Here is a 19914-nt window from a genome sequence, read left to right on the forward strand (position 1 = left end):
ACTGCATCTGCATCTGTGTTTGCCATCAAGCGCAACGCCACCAAGAAGCAGTTTCAGCTTTTGTCCCCCAAATGCACTGCAGATGCAAAGCCCCCCCAAAAGCCAGCGGCAAGTCATGGGAACTCAAAACAAATTTCCTTGCACTTTGTCCCAATTTTTGGCCCGCTTCCCCAGGCCTCAAAATGTGTTGTGCATATGCTGGAAAAGCTTTTAATTGTTTGCTTTTGTTTACCAATGAGCCAGCTGTCGGCAGTCCGCCCGCGATATGCGATCCGCGGGACACGACCTCCCTCCTTTGCAGGCAACAGCAAGAGTCACCACTTGGCAATGTTGTTGCTGATGATTGCTCATTTGATACTCTTACAGACAGGCACCATGACTACGAATCGGAGGAGGAGCACCTGGGAACATTTAGTCACAAAATCAATCCCCGAGCCTCATCCCCCACCAAGTCATAAGCGTGAGCGATCCCCTCGATAAGTGTATATAATAATTCGTTCCCAGAACCTACTCTCTCTCTCTGTCTTTATTGTTTGTTGTTTGCCTAATTGATTTATTTACTGTGTGCGCCTGTTTTGAAATAATTTCATGCTAATTTGCTTGTTAATCGTTCCTTTCCCCCAGCCCCTGCAACGTTTACTCCGCTGCCCCCACCCAATCACAATCCCCATGAATATATGTGTGTGTATGTGCTTAGCGCCATTTTCCTGTGTCTCAAAGGCAGCGTGGATCCAATGGAGTGTGAAGTGCTGGCAGCCTTTTGCTCTCATCGCTGATGCCGTTGCTGCCGCTGCTGCTGCTGCTGTTTGTGTTTGTGTTTCTGTGCATTGATTGCTAATGAGAGTGAGCATTAGATGATTTAGTGCTATCCGGGAACCCTCTTGGAGGCAGCCCCGGCCCCGTGCCCCTTGGTAGCGTTTTGTGAAAGCAAAACAAACATTAGAGCATTAGAGAGGAGGGCCCTCCGTTTCGCCCTGCAGCCATTTGGCTTTGGCTGGTGTGCATTTGACACTTGCGCCTTTCAATTTCCAAAGCCATAAACCAAATCAGCAACGAGAGTTCGATTCCAGGCTCAAGTGGGCACGGCGACCGAACGACCGAGCGAGCGACCTCCCTGCTCTTTTGCCATCCTTTTGGGGCCATAAACTGAACTGCTATCGGCCATATATCACAAATATGCGCTAGTTTATGGCCACGCCCAAGAAGCCAGCGTCTGAGTCTGCGTCTGAGATCTTTGCTATCAGTGCTGCCGCTCCTCCTGCTGCTACTTTGTATCAGCTTCGGTAGACTGCCATAACTCAGACATGGCGCACTCAATTTGCTTACTTGGCAACACCCTGGAAAAGCAGGAGCAGGAGCAGAAGCAGAAGCAGGAGCCAGGGGGAGGTTACACCTCAGACCCAGGGCCAGACGCGACTCTGCCCTTTGGCTGCTCGCCCAACTATTGCGCTCTCTTTTGGCCATTTTGTAGCTATTTTATTTTGTATTTATTTGGCGCTTCTTTTGCCATTTTATGCTGTGACATTTCAGCGCTGGCTTGCGCCCGGCGACAAAATCCGTTTTATTTATATGCAAAATATGTAAATTTACGACCAGACTCTAACCCTAACCCATGCCCAGTAGCAGTCCCCGTTCCAGTCCCAGGAGCAGCATCAGGGAAGAGCAGCAGCAGCAGCAGCAACAGCAGCAGTGGCAAACAAGTTTTGTGCTTGTATTTTATGCGCAGCATTGCATACTTATGGCCACATCAAGATTGAGTGTGTGTGAGTGTCCCTGTGTGTGTGTGCTTTTAGATTTACAAGTGCGATTTCAATAGAGTTTATTTCATGTGCAAGCCAAAATGACTTGCCTTGCCCTTGGTCAGGAGCTATCTGTCGTCTGTCCCCCAACCCCACCCACACACAAACACAAACAGACACAAACAGACACACACATACATACACAAATCGATGCATATTTATGCCAGAGTTTTGTGCAGATGAAATGAATTGAAATAAAATAACTCCTCTCTGGATCTCTGGTCTCTGGTCATAATTTAGATAATTTTTGTTTTAATTAAACGAACGCACTGCCTGACAAACTACACAAATTTATGCCTCGCAAGCGATAAATAAAGGCTGAACCACAACTGACATTCAGATTGGTGGGGCTCTGGGCTCTGGGCACTGGGCACTGGGCTCTGGGGGAGCAGCGAAATTCGAGCCTTAAAATGCAGCAAATGTAATTCGTTCTAATTTATTTACTCCGACCAATGCAATTTATGGCCCCCTCTTCTTTCGTTGCCGTATTTTTGCCATTTTCAATCTACAACATTTTATGGCAGTATTTTATGCAAATCCAGCGACTAATCACCGCGCACGGCCCACAACTCTGTGATGGCCTGACTGTCGGCAGTTCTTTAAATTAAAATTTAATAAAAATGCAAATTATTCAAAATTGCAGGCGGACGTCACGCCCTATTCCGTTAACGGACACACCGCCCATTCGACTAATTTTCAATTAACTGTTAGACACAAAAATGTCCAAGTCACAAAAGGGGTTGAACGTGCTGCCAAGTGGAAAATGTTGCAAGAACAAATAAAGAGCAGACGGCGCAATAGGGACAGGGGCTGGGGGGGTAAAATATTCACAAACGAGTTGATTACGTGTCTCGGATAGATTTGGCCAGCGATTCGGGGAATTTTGTTGCGAATTAGCCAGGGGAAAGAAAAATCAAGCAGAAAACAAAAAAACAAAAGGCCGAAAGGGCGAGCAAACGTTTGCTTGGCATGTTCAAGTGATAAATTCAATTTTCCACTTGAACGCCAAACACTCGCCGACCCCAACCCCAAGCACGACCCTGGCTCTGGCTGTGACTCTGCCTCTGACCCCTCCCCCGCACCATGTGTGACTAATGGCGCTTGTGGGATGGCGATGGCCAACGATGGTTGGCGGCAATCAAAGGGAAATCATAAAGGCGTGTTGTCCAAACATAAACAGAAGTCGCCCCCATTCCCCTCCCCGTTCCAGTCAAACTGCTTGGTTCCTCCTCTCAAACAAAGACCAGACAGAGGAGAGTGATCCCTCGTTCCCATTCTCGCATCTCGTAAAGCCGCGTGCCATGTGGCGATAAAAATTACAAATTCTCACACCCCAAACGCCCAGAGGCTAGGTGTGCGCCCAAGCGTGTATTAGTCAATGCATTGTCCGGCTCTGTGGGGTGTCCAATTGCGTGATACATACAACATTAATCGCTCGGGGATTAGACCCTAAGTAGAAGTTGATATCCCTGTGGGGGCGCTTAACGATTACACAGAGACAAAGGGAGCCACGAACTGATTACAGTTTCAGGTGCACAGAAATTTGGGTTGTCTTGGCCCCAAAATGAATGGAACTTCAAACTACAATGTCTCAACCCCAAGGATTGCTGATTCAGAGCCCCTTGCCAGTGCAGACACACAGACCAAGGAGTGGACAAATAAAAGCGCCATAAAATTGAATTTTTTATGAGTAACAAAACCCATGCCCCGAAGGGTTAATTTCGGAGTGAAGTGATGCGGAAAGCAGGAAAGAGTGAAAGGAATAGGGACAGGGACAGGGACAGGGAGGGAGAGTGCAGAGTGCAAAAGGCCAAACGATGTTGAGGATATAGCAACAAAAACGATGTTGAATGTTAACTGATTTGCACCTTTTGACTTTTGGTCGCGCGGCAGGGGTACGCTACGATGGAGCGCGCTGATTAGCGGAAGCATTACTCATAGGAAAAGGCAAAGCGAAGGAGCAACAGAGGAGAGAGAGAGAAGAGAGCGAAGCAACGCGAGAGCGAAACGAGCACTCAATCAAGTGAAAAATGCAAATGCTAAAAATACCAACAAAGGGGAAACTGCGGTACTATAAAAGCGGATAGCAGCTGCAAGTGTCAGATCTTTGATGCCCCCGCTCCAGTTTTTATCGCCCAGCAGCCAGCCCTATCTTTTCGCCCACTCCCCCACTCCGCACTCCCTTCTCCTCATCGACGCGCTTAGTGTTGCATTTATTGCGCTTGTTAAAGGCGGCTAAGAGGGAAACGCGCCAGCGAGAGAAACAAGTTAAAAAGTCATAAAATGATATTTATTTCATTTCGTTGCCGCGTAATGCGGCAGCAGCAACCATCAGCAGCCTCGCGGGTGGCATAAGCGCAAGACCCTAAGACGATGATGAAGAAACAGTGGCTGAAGCAGGAGTGGCAGCAAACAGCAGAAACACTAGCAGGAGTGGCAGCATCAGCATCAGCAGCTGACACCAGAGCAGGAGATGCAGAAGTTCCGTAGATTTGCTTTTTATTTGAAATTTATATTCGAGCTGCACCACCCCCGAGAGAGCAGAATGGCAGCCCGAGAACCATCAGAAGAACCAAGGGGAAATGGGAATGGGTTCGGTTCCTTTTCTATTCCGCCTTTTCACACAACTATTTTGCCGGCTTTTATGGAGTTGAAGCTTTGACTTTTTGCCAGCAACCCACGCCCCTCCCCTCGCTGACCGGCAAATGGTGGGGCCACTGGAAATGGAAATGCGCCATCGTTGTGGCTTTTTAATGTTTTCTTGTTAAAGTTTATTGAAAAACTTTGGCCAGTCACGTTTGAGTAGTCAGCGGGCGGCGTGCAGTAACTTATAACTCTCCCATCCACAAAATACACAAACAAACACACATCCTTTCTGTATGTAGATACGATCTACCCTCCCAAACCAGAAATGAAAACGGCTGCGTGGCTGCACGCCCCAATGCCCATGAAAATGGAGCAAAAGTGATTTTTTCTGTTTAATAAAAAAAAGAGAAGAGGAAACTGGCAAATATTACTTTATCTATTCTATTTTTTTGCTTTTGGTGGAAAGATGTTTTCTGTGGGGGAGTGGAGGCGTGGTCATGTTTGTTCATAATTGAAATTTCGCGCTAAACAGGATGTGGCCATTCCAGCGCTTTTGTTGCGGCCAGTTCAAGTTGTTCGAGTTGTGTAGAATGAACTCGTGCTGAAAGCTTTTCCCACCAAGTGGAAAGGGGGGAGAGAGGGAGATGGAGCGATAGGAGCATTGGGTGGCTGCCAGCACATGGCCAAGTGGCAGTGCGAGTTGCAGTTCATAAACAACAAAGCAGAAGATGCGAAAATGCAATAATATTTATGAGGAACACTCTGTACAATGGTGGGTGCGATGTGCGGGCGCAGGGGTGATGGTGATGTGGCAGGAAAGTGCAAAAGAAAATTAAGAGCACAGAAAATTCGAAATGTGTGCGAAAAACATGAAGTGGAGTGGAGTGGAGTGGAGAGGGAGAGAGCGAGTAAAGTGCCCCTGTCCAGGGAATTGTCATTGTCTTCGCTTACAACATGTCTCCCCCCTGCCACCCTCCCTTTCCTCCTTGTAACAATGGAAACGGAACAATGAAGTTGTCTGAATGGAACTTTAACTGAAAGTTGTTTCAAAATGCCTCCCATCGATCCGCTCCCCGTGGTGGTTGCATTTTATGATTACAACAATTTCATTTCTGCTCTCCAAGGATTGTGCTACGAGTGTGTGGTGTGGGGTGTGTGTTTTTCTTCGAATTTAGTGCTCGTTTTTTCCCAATATTTTCCCTTCAGTTAGGATCCTGGATACCTTTCATGTTTTACCTTGGGTGGACATTCTTTTGCCTCCCATCTGCCTGCCGCCTGCTGCCTTGGTTGGCTCTTACTTTCCGGCACTCTCCTCGATCCCATTTATTTTTCACTCTCGTGTCGCTGCCGTCTGTCACGGCACAGCGCCGGCTTGCTCCCGCTCCCCATCCCGCACCATTTCCACCCGTGCACGTACTGCACTGTGACATGTGCTTCCTCTGTTGTATTTTTGTGCCCCACCACGTTGCAGCATGTCCCATGCCCATCCCCAGCCCCTCCATCCTCTGTAGCTGCCATTTTCAGCATGTGAAATTGAACTTTGCATCTTGGCTGCGTTGCGTCGCGTCACAGCTCCAACAGATACTCTCGCAACGAAATTTTCATTTTCCAGCGCCGATGCTGCTGCTGCTGCTGCTGCTCCTGCACTTGACTTGTGGCGCTTCTGCTGCGCTCCCCTCTGGCCAACCCATCAGTGTCCCTGCCACATGCTGCCTGGCGTGTCCCCCCATCCATTCTGACCGCCATGCAGCGCCGCTTATGACGCTGTTTTGACACTACGAACGCGCGCGCGTGTTTATAAATAAAATATATATGGAAATATGCTTGAGACATTTTTCAGCGCCCTCTCGCAGTGGCAGCATGCAGCATGCAGCATGTGTCGCTGCTGTGTGCACCCCTTCTGCCTTTTCCTTTGAAGTTCATAAAAATTAACAGAAAATCAATTTACAACACAAATGATGCGCTGATGAGGAGGCCCAAGTGCGGACTGACTCTGCGTTGAGCTCTCGAGGCAGTTGTAAATATTTTCATTGCAATTGATGGTGTGCCTCTGATCTGAGCCGCCACGCCCCACGCCCCATGCTGCTGCTACTGCTGCCCCTTGGGTTAACACTAGGGTTGATTCTTTGGCCATATGAATATTTATGCCCTGTACTCCAAGAAGGAGCAAGGGTATGGCCAGGCAGCAGTAAGAGAGTGCAGCAGGAGTACTTTCAGTATAAGTGAAAGAAAAAGTATCAACCATTTCGATAAGCAATAAATATCTAGAGTAGGAAACTTTAGTTTCAATATAGACAGCTAATTTCGGAAGCTCATGCATACTCGTTTCATATCCGAAATGGCCTTCAATGCACGAGTGCCGGGTATCTTATTGTCGAAGCTCACTGGATATTGTTGTGTGACTGCTATCGAGCGTGCTGATTGCCCATCAAAAAGCAAAGCCAAGGCCAAAGCAACAGCAGCGGCAGCAGCAGCACAGCAAGAGATTTGCATAGGGCACGGCACACCCCGAGACTCCCGGGCAACCCATGGCCCACCCCATACATGCAAATCCCCTACTAATGCCAAACGTTTCCCGGTCTCTTGGGTTTCTTTTTTCTGTAGTTGTGGCTGTAGCGTCAGCAGAACATAAAAATAGCGACGATTATGATGAAAATATTCATGCGACAAACGGAAGCCGTTGCCAGGTCCCTCCTGGCACAGAAGCAGAAGCAGAAGCAGCAGGAGTGGCACTTGGGACTTGGAACATGGAACATGGAACGACTCCCCTACACATACACACACGTACACAGCAGAGTATGTATCTGCATTGGTGTGAGTTGTTTATGTGCCAACGATACACAGCACATTTGAATTCCACTTAAAGCGTCATCGCACATCGCACATCGCACTCACAGTGTGTATTTGGCAAGGCAGCCAGCAAGAAAAGCCTTGGATACATGCTGTTCCAGGGCGATGGATGCGCACGGGTATCCATGAAATCGCAGATCGCAGTTCAATAGCACTTCAGAGAGCCGCAAAAAGCGGCTCTGGAAAAGCGCCCTTCAGGGCCATCCGAGGATGTCGCCGACGCTAATAAAGCAGCAGGCGTAGGGCGTAATTAAATTTAATGCCAAAAATGCTCAGACAAAAGCCAAATGGGCATGACGCCAAGCCGAAAATGTCTAAATCCAGGCATTGAAATTCAATTTACTACAAAATCCCATGCATCGACGGACGACCCAAACGACAAGCGCCAGCGAAATAGAAAATACTGGAAAATGTGTCTCGATTTGGGCAAATCCTGTCATAAATTTCAGGCCCCCTCCAGACCCAAAGCCAGAGCCAGTCACATCCCAGGGAGCAGAGCATCAACAAAAGGCAGACACCCAGACAACAACCCTAAGGAAAATATGCTGATGTCGATGCCGAATTATGATTTGTTTTTGTGTCGACTGGGTAAGAGTCGTCCTCGTCGTTGTCGTCTGAGCCAAAGTTATATACTGTACAGATGGGGGACACGGGCAGGCACTGGGGAAATGAGATTTGCCCTCAAGGTTACCCGGCTACATGGACATGTTGGGCGGGGGAGGGGGCGGACGACACACACACACGTAAACTACTCACAACAACCAGTTGAGAGGCTCGTAAAAAGCACAAGGCACCAGAGCAGCAGAGCTCCAGAGCACACCCAGAAAGAACCCGAGGCACACGGAGCACCCGTGCACATCCCATCACTCTTGGATGGCCAAGAGCAGACCCCAAAACACATCCTCGACTCGACCTCGCAAATTATAAAGTTGTTTGGGCCAAAACTGCTGACTCTCTCTAGCGCGCTCTTGGCTGGCAAGTTCTGTGTGCTCGCCTTTTGAAAAATGGCGTGGCAAGAGGCGAGAGTAAGTTCTGCACGTTTTATCTAACGCACATTGATAAGGATTTTTTGGCAGTCGTCGCATGATTTGCAAGTTTGCACAAAATGCTGCCCAGATCTACGAGTCGATGGACGTTTTGTGCAGACGTGGGCGAATATCGTGAGCGGAAATGTGATGACCTCTTGGCATAGTTTTCATGCTCTTTCCTCCTGCCTCCCTCTCTTTTTCCCATTTACATTCCGATGGTCAGATATCCATCAGCTCATGCTCAAAATGGACAGATGGTACGTACAGCTGGAAACAGGTGGTAACAGAATTCGGGTAAGGGATATTCGGGTTGTCCCTTCTCGATAATTGGAATCGGAAATCAATGCATCTGTAACTACATTTCCTTTGAAGCTTCCCCGCAATCAAATGATATCGTTTGATGCTATGGTTATTAAGATGGGAATACTCACTGTTCTTTTGAAAATCCTGCGACTCCTCGTCCGCCAGCGCCGTGTTCAGCTGCAGGCAAATCAACAGTGTCAACATCCAGCCGACCACCCAAATCGTTCTGCCATTGTCCGCCAACGACATTTGATTTCGCATTCGCATCCACAACATCCTCATCCGCATCCACAGCATGGATGTCCTCGACATGGACGTGCATCTCGTTCGTGTTTTTCGATGCGAATTGTGTGGCTGTTCTTTCGGCTGGCAATATGTTGAAGTAGTTTCCATTGATGATGGTGTGGCTCTGATTTCTGGTATTCTCGTTGTTCCAGCAGTTGTCGCTGTTGCTAATAAAAACTGCATGGCTGTCATTTTGTTTAGCTTGCGGTGCGTTGTGCCAAACGCGAGAACGTCTCGTCATTTATAAAACAAACTTCGATTTGACCAAACTGTCAAAGAAACAAAACGAGTGCAAAAGAGTGTAGGAGTGGCGTATATTGCCGCAGCACCAGCAACAGCACCCAAATTGACTGCAATTGTTGTTCTTGTTCTACATGTGCGGTGTGGTCTGTCCTGGTCTGTTCGTTGTGTTTGTGTCAGTGTCTGCGATGACGTGGCGCCAATAAACACAGGTCCTGCGTTGTTATGGCTGCTCTGAATGCGATTTCCGCTTCCGACGTTGCCTTTAATGAAGCGCCAATGTACTCTTTGGCTCAGAGTTGGACCATAAAAATAACATTTCAGCTGCCATTCACGTATGCATGTCTGTTTGCGGCTCTGTCGACCGTCGTCCGTCGACTTAGATCAGCTGGAGTTGCTTTCGTGGCAGTTAAAGTTGCTTAAATCGAGCGAATGTCCCACACCGATTCTTAATGTGCTTTTACATGTTTATTTGCGCTTTTATGGGCGCTTCTTTTTAGGCGGGATTCGAGGCTGGTCCGTTGTCCGCTGTAAATAGAAAAAAGAAGATGGAAAAACATGAGTAAATGCTGCTGTTTGTGCGGGTAAAATCATTTCCAGGCAATCTCTTTCTGGCTTTTTGGCTGTTGTTGTTTTGCTACTGCCAAAAATATGAAAAGTGCTAATAAAATTTTTATACATTGACTGGCATTGCGCATCGACGCAAATTGAGCTCGTAACCCAATACGGGGAAAAAAAGTAAATAAAGGGGGTAACCGATGCGCCCGTCCATCCCGTCCATTTACATCCCGCAGAGGGGAATGCCCTTGGCCCGACGACGCACTCCTCGAAATTGGTTGTTTTATGTGGCCATCGCATCGATGAAGTGTGATTAATGGCGCGTTTCGAGGGGCGACTTGTAATTAAGGCAGTAGATTTATGTTCAAAGCCACAGCTGAGGCATGACCTTTTCTTTGGCCTCCCCCTACACAACTGAACACCTCTTCCATCCCCTCATTCTGTGCTCTGTGTATCGGCCAATAAAAGCCAGTTCCCATTGATCCCTGCTTTATCACCTAACCAAATGTTGCCACTGCTGCTGCGCCTTTTAATTGCGTGTTTTGGCCCCGTCATCGGCAACACGAGTGTCGACAATTAAACAAGGCATCAAAATTGATAAAGCCAACCCCCCGAACTCGGACCAGAGCAACGCGCATCCATCCATCCCATCCCAGGCCATCCCAGGCCATCCCAGGCCATCCCATGCCATGCCATCGAGTGGCCAGCACTCTGTGTGTCATGGTTAGTTTGGCTTTGGGCTAATGGTGTTGCATTAATGGGGTGAAGAGGACTCCTCCCCGATGCCTGGTTACCCTTAACCCAGAAAGCGGCTCGGCTTCTCTCGTAATTATGCAACATTTTGTATCGCCAGCCATGCGACAACTGGGCTCCGATTCTGGGAGTTCTCCTACCTCCACCTCTGCTCGTGTACGGCCTGTTTTTAATGAGCAACTGCAAGACGGTCGCGTGTGTGTAGGCAAGGATACTCGCACATAAATAAAATATAACTCACGCAGAAAAAGTTCATAAATTTTTATGAACTTTCAACAGCCATGTTTGATGCTTTTTGATTAAAAGATAATAACTTTTCGGGGTGAGGTATGGCATGGGATGTGTGTGTGTGTGCTTGCTGTTGTTCTTTCTGATGTTTCTGTTGCCGACACGCCTCCATCTTTTACTCTCCCACCCACCCACATTCATTACTACATATCATTTTTTTCTCTCTAGACTTGCACCACTCGCCGCCCTCTGGCTCTCTTGGCTGCACATAAATTAACAAGATGTGGGCTGGGAGCTGGGAGCTGGGAGCTGTGAGGCGAGGGCCAGTCAAACTTTGCTCATTAGTAAATTTCAGACAAGCAACATACGTACGAAAAGGTACATCTGTAGCAAGGGGTTTCCTCTTCTTATGTCATTCGGTTAGCATATTTTATTGCTGATTAATTAACTTGAAGAAGTGGGAGAGAAGAATGTTCTCGGTAGTGATTGCAGCACCAGCACCAGCAGCAGCAGCAGCAACTGCGTTTGTATTGTCTGTAGCAAGTCTGTAGGAGTCTGCCCGGCATCAAACCTGAACTTTAATGACACCAAGTGGAAGATTTGCTAATTAAAAAAGTTTGTCGGAGCCTCGGCACAGCGCAGCAGTCAAAGAGCAACACGAGAAGGACCAGGCCAGTGGCAAAGAAAAGTTAGTTCCATTGGTTGTGTGTGTGTGTGTGCGTGTGTAAAGTATCATGTAACTATTGACAACCATTGACGTGGGGCCCTGGGCCTGGAGGAGCTGGCTGCCTTTAAGCTGCCAGTAAGGAGTGTTGGCAAACAGGGAATTAGTTGTCCAATTTATTAGGAAATGTTGTGCCAAAAATAAAACTGTTTGCCCCAATCGAATTTGGTTCGGAATGGTCTCTGATCTGTAACCTATTTTGGTAGCTGGCAGCCGGAGGGGGGGCTATTCTTATTTGACTATTGATTGGTTTCTTCGGTCAGGTGTTTCGTGTTGCCGAAAATGGGCGGCCCACCTATCACCTGGCCCAGACACGAGCGTCTCTGAAGATTTGAGGTCTTGTCAAATTACTGCAGCCACTCCATCATCGTTATGTTGGAGCCTTCACGCATATCACATCCACAGCCACATCCGCACCCATCCATCCAACCAAACTGCCAGACACCCACTCAGGATGGGGCATCATCAAGGCTCACAAATTTATGGGCAAAATGCTCAACTTTGCCATAAATGTTCATCATAATGTGACACAATTTCCTCAAGATTTAACGCCGCATAAAAACCCAAAGAACATTCCCATATGGTAATGGAACGGGGAATGCGACTGGGACTGGGACTGGGACTGGTGATGGGACTGCTGCTGGGATTGAGAGTAAGAACGGGAATGGGAGTGGAAATGGGAATTCCATGGCCACGGCTCATGGCCCCTGTCCTCATGCATTGTGCAATTCTCATGCTCAATAAAGTCAAAGACGCATAACTCGCCGGATAAGGAGCGGGTAAGCGGGGATGGCGAGGATGCTGGCAGCTGGCATAAATTTCAAAATAAAATATAAATAATATATATTATGTGGTGTTTGTATGTGTATAAATTCAGCTGCAGTCAGTCAGCGCAGCGCATGCAGGCGACAGATAGACGTAGTGCGAATTTAACAGACAGTCTCTTATCAGGCGACACGAAGGCGGAGGATACCATGCTGCGGAGGACCGCTGCGATTTCAGGGCTTTAAGCAGAGCGCGACAACAATCCCTTTCACTCTGTGTGTCTGTGCCTGTGTGTGTGTGTGTCCGTGTGATATATCATAAGCATGCGTCTGACAAGCATAAGCACCGCTGCTGTCACTGTCACAGAAGCAGCAGCAGCAGCAGACCCAGCACCATCACCAGCACCAGTCCTGTCGCTGTCTTCGTCTTCTGCTGCTTCACATTCAACTCCTCCTCGGCGTCGACGCGTGTTATTACACCACGCGGCATACTTTTAGCGCCACTCAAAAGGAAGATTTCACTTTCATTGTGTGCGTGCCTGTGTTTGTGTGTGTGTGTGTGTAAATAAAAGTTGAATTATGACAAAGGCATGCAGGCAACCAGAGTACGAGAGGCAAAAATCAACATGCAGGAAATATTCTGAAGAACGAAGCATTAGATGCTCTTCTCGATGGATCGGAGGAAGGGAAGTCTTATGAGACTTTAGCTATATTTAAGTGAAGGTTAACCCTTCGTAACTTTCAGCAGCAGGAGTCGAAACCATCAGCTATCGATACCGATCAAGATCGAGGCGCATTTTTCTTCCCTTTCCTTGTTACAATTCCCACACCATAAGCATAATACCTCCCGGAATAGAGTGCACGAGTACAATAACAACAGCAACCTGCCTGCCTGCCATAGCTATGGCCTGATAATGCGCTCTTCGGCGACTTCCTTTGGCCTGACTTGGAGCGTGTGTTTGCCTGCATGTGCGTGCGAGACGTTTAACATGTCGTATGCGCAGTTTGTGAAATATGCGAGAACAGTGCCTGGCAGCATGAGCAATAAGTTTTGCTCTCTTTACTCCTCCACCCGCTCCTCTTCTGTGTTAAGGAAGTAAGCAATTAGTTGCCTTTTCAGCTGAAAGAAAAGGAAATCGCACAAGAGGGAGAGCGTGTGAGCGGGAGGGTGGGTAGAATGGGTAGAGGATAAGCAAACAGCAGCTCATTAATATCCTTTATGCGTTTATTACATCAGCAGCCGGCATCTTATGAAAAAACATAAATTAATGCAGAACATTGCCAGCGGCCACCACCCCAAGCGTCAGCAGCAGCAGCAGCAGCATCAGCATCAGCAAGTGGAACGGACAGAGAAAATGCCAATTAGGCCGGCAAAAAGGGGAAATCGGCTCGTGCATGGAAGCCAAATCAATCAGACAATTCAATGTAATTGTCCTAATTTATTTACCCCACTCGAGGCGAAGGCCTTTTGCTGTTATTTTTCGCAAGATAATTGCCATTACCACGACATCAAGCAACCCAGCAGCCGGTGGGCCCCATTTTGGCTGGAGGCCCTTGTAATGAAAATTAAAAATTAATGCCCAAAGGTGCGCGTTGCGTATGCAAAAAAGCTTTAATCGAATCCCCAGGGCAGGCCAAAATTCTGAGTACACTTTTAATATATATTTTTTGGTTTATTTTGTGTTTCTCTTACGAGTTTGATATGATTTTTTGTTGTTTTTCACTTGACTCTTATTTAAATAAATATTTGCTGTCCGGGCGCTGACCTTTTGGCCTCAATGCATCGTTGTCCTTTGCATTGATTGAAGTTTTTTTTTTTTTTTTTGTATACATGCTTTTTCAGTTTTTTTCCCTATAGATCCGCACGCACTCGACTCCTCCAGGGCGGATGTTTGACTCATGTTTGGGCAGGCGGCCAAGCCAAACAAAGGAGCAAAATTCTATATGCACATACACACATACATATGTACATGCGAGTATATGTACAGCTCATGTGCTGCTCCCTATGTACATACGTACATATTTTATGTACTCCAAACACATGACACTGTGTGTGCTTCCATTTTTCATTTTCTGCTGAAAGATTACTGGCTTTGATTTCAATAAAACTGCAACTGAAACTGAGACTGAGAGATGCAGAGACGGAGATAGAGAGTGCTGTTTAATCCAAAAATGAACTTACAATTTTAAATGCAATATTCATAAAGCGATGGGAAATGAATGCTGAAGCGAACTGGTAGACCCTCTGGCAGCAGCTCTACTGTGCAAATCCGAAATTCACAAAGCAAAAATTACATAAAAAACTACTCCATTGGACTAATTTGGAGCACGCACATGGCCCTGGGGGGAAAGGGTGTGGACAAAAAAAGCTCTGCCAGCTCCCAGTATCTCTTTACCTGGCCCCCACCCACTGGTGCTGTCAGTCACAGAGGAGGCACCGGGACTCGCACCAGACTCCGCTCTCATCCTGTCCAACGCCCTGACAGCTTTATTTAAATAAAACAAATGGGCGAGCACGATGGCGTGGCGGCGGCGGCGGCGGTGGCGGTGTCGGTGGGTGCTTCTTGGCGTTGTTTTTGCCAGTCGGGGCGTGGCTGGGGATGGGGCGGTGCGTTGTGGCCCGGTCTGTGGTTGCCACCAAATTTACCTGAAATTTGACAACATGCGCCTGGATCACAGGTGACGCAGCTGACGCAGATTTTCATTTAGGCCAGACCAGACCTTGCCCCTTGAGCTTGACTTCCCTTCCGCCCCCCACCCCGACTCATCCGTCAATCAAAGTGGAAAAAGCTTTACTTATTTATACAGTTTCCCTTGGGGTGGCTTTAATTCTGTACCCTCTGCTGCGTTGTTCGGAGTGAACTCTGCTTAATATTGATGTCGACGCATTTGTCAGCGCCGGAAACTTTTACCAATTTAAATTAACAGCTGCTGCAATTAAATTAAACGATTGGAGTTTTCTAAAAATATTTACACGTGTCAACGCCGCCCCCGCCAAAAGGACACCACTCCCCACTACCAGGCAGTGCACAAAATTTGAATTTAAATTGAAGTTAGTTTGGCAGCAAGCCGCAAAGCATTTCGTTTCCGTTTCCCTTTGAACGCCTTTTAATCCTTCAATTAATAATCTTCAGCTCCGAACTTTTTTCAGCCCGCAACAACAACAGCAGCAACAGCAACAACGTGCTAAATGCGGCCCAAAGTTTTGTTGGATCTTTTTTCTTTTCTCTTTTTTTCTGTTGGACGAACCCTTTTCGTGGTTGGAATTTTTTTTGTTATTTTGTCAGAAACAATTATTTAACGCTTCCTCTTTTGGGGTAGGGCTGGCTGCCATTTTTATATTCCTGAATTCTCTGAATTAAATATCTAATTTATCAAGACTTCCTTCACCCGGCAACAGGGGCCTTAAAATTAAGCGCCCGACTTGCCAATGCCAATAATTAAATTTACGGCAAACGGGCGGTGGCGGTGGCGGAGGCGGAGGCGGAGGCGAGGTTAAGTAAGTACCTCGAGTTGGATGTCTGCTTTAAGAATTTAGCTTGTCACCTGCCTCGAACAAAAGAGGGCGATCGGTGTTGCCAGGCCAAAATAGGAGGCGTGACGAGGCTTATTTCATTGAAACACATGACGTTCCCCCGCAATCTGTAGCCAGATGATGTCCCTTTGGCCTGTTTTTGTCGCTCTTGTCTCTCAGCCTTGACTGCCTCGGTTGTGTTTATCTTTCATTATTTATTCTCTTATCGGGTGAGGGTCGTGTTGGGGGTGATAGAGTTGCCGGCAAAAAGCACAGTACATCAGGCAAAACCCATCTCCCATAACTAATTAATTATGCCTTCTTAAAGCACTGCAGAACTTTCCCCCACATGGGGCATGTATGTGTGGGTAATGTATATGTGTGAGAGTGAGTGTGAGAGCTGTGCTAATCCACTTATACCACTGGGAATCGGTAGTGTTTCCAAGATACGTGTCACGCAGCTCTGGGTAGGGAGTGCGACCGGGCCGAATACCTGGCTGCTGGCCAACCCAAAACAACTTGCAACTTTGTTTTCCGTATTAATTAGAAAAATATACAAAGCGCCAAGCGCTGTGAAATCAAATTAAAAGTAAATTGAAAGGCATGGAGGGAGCGCTTGAGCGTGGACTCTGGGCAGGGGTGCACGGGCGACCCTTCTTCTCGGAAAAGCCAAAACCAATTACCAATGCCAGAAGGGGGCTGGCAACGCTTCTCCTTAATTGGCAGGCAGAGAGCATCTTCGGCTGTCCAAGGAGCAAAATGTACTTGGCTATTTAATTAATAGTCATAAATACGAAATGACACAAATGCATTTGCATTTGCATTTGGCATACTGCATTCTGCTTGCTGCTCTCTGCTTGCTGGCTTTTGCCTTTTGCATTCTAGTTTCTAGAGTCGAAAGTGCAGATTTTTAATTAGCCTGACCAAAAATAGACCGTAAAAGAGGCAGAAACGGGGGATTGGCGGATTCTTGACAGATTGCCAACAGCTGAGATGCGAAATGGCTGAGGCGTAGCACGTGCCGCTTCATGGAAAATTGTTTGCATTTTCCACAACACTCGAGCGCCGACGCTGCCATACCACAAAAATGGCAGGGAGGGAGGCAGGCAGGACGGAGTGTCAGGCATATGGGCGGCTCTGTACGACTCAGCCGTGGGCCAAAGTTGAAGCCAGATTATATGCGGCTGCCTCTCAGTTATCGGCTACTTAAAATAAACAGTTTAATGTGCAAAGTTTTCGGCTTCCTCGAACCGAACAACAAGCAATCGAGGCGTCGGTATGCCGTCCCGTCTCAACCATGAAGCCACCGTATTCGTGGCTGGGACAAACAAGCCATCCGATCAGACATGGCCAAAGTTTTTGGTCGGGCAATCATTAAAATTCATTTCCTATCGACAGTCAGCAGAGACAAGCACCCACACAGCCATGTGTGCTCTCATGTTATAGATGACGCCATTTAGTTTGAAAATCTATGGCAGCCACATCCTCCACATCTACATACATAGAAGTACATACATACATATGTATGTGGCTCCTGGCATCTACCACCCTTGTTTTCCAGCCACCAGCTACCCTGCTCCTCCTCTCGTTCGATGTTTTCACAAGTGCCTCAGAGCGATTTGAATGCGGCAATTCCTTTTGAATTGATCCCAAAAGTGACCTTTGATTTCCATTCGATACGATTTCAGTCATTTTCACATGGCCTGGGTCAAAAGTCTCCAGAGAGCGAGAGCAAGAGAGAGGGAGAGGGAGGAAAAGGACACAGCAACAGCGACAGCGAAGCCATTTTGCTTGTGTAGTTTAAGTGCCCGCATTAGTGGGGCATATACTCGTATAAATTTTACCCGGATAGACCCGAAAACATCGAATGGCATACACAGACGGCGAACAACGACAATGACAAAAGCGACGAAACCGAAGCCAAAGTCAAACTAAAAGTTCGACTCATGAAAATCATAATTCAAACGTTGAAATCAGGATACACAGATTTTGCCTGTCCTCATGTGGCACATATGTGTGTGTTTTTGGGTATTTGTGTGTGTTTTCTCCTCTCGCTCTGATTGTTATGCCCGCTAGTCATCTGCGGAGCACAAGGGTATATGGAATCTATGCAAATGTATGTGATAGCCAGAGGGAATGTGCCAGTGAGAGATGCAAAGAGTTGTGGGAACGGGAATAGAACATATCCAAAATAACAATTTGCATGAGTATGAAGATCATTCTCCATCGACTCTTAATCATATCGAAGTCTCCAGTACTTTAACAACCTCTGCCGTTGCATCATTCCTCCTCTATCACTTGTAGACTTTCAGCTACATCCATTATCCCCTTGTCAACTGACTACCAGGTATCACATTGTCGTGGCACTCAGCGCTGAGCAGTATTCCCTCGTGTATAGTGGTCGGGCGCGGTTCGTGGTTCGAGTGTGTGTGTGTGTGTGTGTTTGTTCTGCATGTGTGTGTGTTTTCACAATGGCAACTATTGAAAATACGTAAAGCCTCTTTTGGCTGGTTTGGCGGGCTTTGGCTGACTAGAGCGGCATGTCCTTGTGCTGCTTCTGTGATTTCGATGCTTTGCCTTTGACCCCCAAAATTGGGACGCACCCGCCCAGAAATAACCAAAGAGCGACCATGCCCACACGCGCTCCCCAGCCCCCAAATGGGACCTGAGCGTATGCGTGTGCGTTTGGTTTTTGTTTTATTGCCAGAGCCGCCGACTCGTTGGCAAGCCGTTTGCCTGCTGCCTTCGCTTTTGGGCAAACACTTTTCCGGGCTCCTCTTTGTTGGCCATTGTGTGCGGGGATAATCGAAGCCATAAATAACAGGCGCGAAAGCTTCGCGTTCTCCCGGGCCCTCTCCTTAGCCATTTTTTCTCTTTTTGCCTGGCTTTTTTGTGTTTGACAACCAAGTAGAAGGCCAATGGCGGGGACTGGGGGTGTGGGGGCACGATAACAAAAGTGCCAAAAGTGACAAACAGCAGGCAACCGTCAGTAGAGTAGCTCCTCCCCACCCTTGGGGAGAGCGGCCCCCAACTCGTTAGTAAATCCAATTTGTGCGTGAATGTCAACAGTTTGGATGCAGTTACAGTTGGAGTTACTGTTACTGCCACCCAGACCGGCCCCAAAATGCCGCTGGCATACAGCGAGTTGTCCAAACGGAGTGGCACGGCGCGCGCGACAAATGGCACAAATCGCGTGCCACGACATGTGACCGAGTTTCACTATCAACGTGAAAGAGCGAAGGAGAGAGAGAGCGAGTGAGAGGGAACGTGCCAACGTTGTTTTTTTTAAATCAATTAAAAATTTACATTTCATTCACACAATAAATAATTTGCATAATAACCCCACACAAACACCAAGCCATACACTCAGAGAAAAATTGCGAATTAAAAATTAAAAAATATTTAAGTGCATTTCTTTTTAATATTATTCACTATAAATTTTATTGGAAAATAATTTAACCAAATATTTTGAGCACTTTCCGAATTCTCGGGGATGTTCTCGCTGAGTGTATGCACTGACCCATACACCATCGCATAATTAAATGTTCAATTTATGCAGAGGCATAAAAAAAACAGTGCACAACACATCACAACACAACACACAAATTCCATATGGCTCGCATTTTATAAACAGTTTCCAATTAATTACAACATTCGCTCAAAAAAATCGCATTTTAAATTCTGGCTGAGCCACGGATGAGCTGCTGTTGCCGCTGTTGCTGTTGCACTTGCCACTGATGGCAATCGTTGGCAATGTTGCACGTTGTTGTGGCAGCAGTACAATGCATCAGATGGCGCGTGGTGCATTAACAATGATTATGGCATACATTTTGGCGCATTTAAATGCTCATAAATTCCAGCCAGCCAGCAGCCCTGGGCTCTTTAAGCTGATTTGTAAAATTCCATTAGAATGGGAGTATACATAAAAGATTTGTGGAACGTTGAGCCGATCCATCTGCAGTCCTCATATTGACACTGCACCATAAATCGACGCGTCGTCTGGTATAAATTTAGACCCTCTGGGGTGACATGACACGTAAAAGCCAGACAAATGTTGCTGTGGCGAGGGAGCGAAAGAGCGAAAGAGGGAAAGAGGGCCCCAAAGTAAAGGCAAGGAAGACATTTCTGCAGAATTTACAAATGGAATATGCTCCCAAAGAGATTTCTGCGGCTATTCCCCAAGGTTGCTGGAGTTCTACTGTAGCCTTTGAAGAGAACGAAATCAAAATCAGCAACAGTACGGTACAAGCAAATGCCAACCGCTAGAAGTAAAATATATTTA

At 47.1% G+C, this 19914-nt stretch overlaps 1 protein-coding gene across 4 annotated transcripts in view; it reads right to left on the reverse strand.

The window, feature by feature from the left end:
- The window catches only part of LOC117897560 (neural cell adhesion molecule 1), a 64574-nt gene that overhangs the window by 34933 nt on the left and 9727 nt on the right, over window positions 1-19914 (reverse strand). For all 4 annotated transcript variants that reach the window (XM_034806494.1, XM_034806493.1, XM_034806495.1 and 1 more), the window contains exon 2: window positions 8695-9619. In XM_034806494.1, the coding sequence (XP_034662385.1) occupies window positions 8695-9043 (349 nt within the window). In that variant the 5' untranslated portion in view covers window positions 9044-9619. The remainder of the gene's footprint in view (window positions 1-8694; window positions 9620-19914) is intronic.

Source organism: Drosophila subobscura, chromosome O (assembly GCF_008121235.1).
Source record: "Drosophila subobscura isolate 14011-0131.10 chromosome O, UCBerk_Dsub_1.0, whole genome shotgun sequence".
NCBI lineage: Eukaryota > Metazoa > Arthropoda > Insecta > Diptera > Drosophilidae > Drosophila > Drosophila subobscura.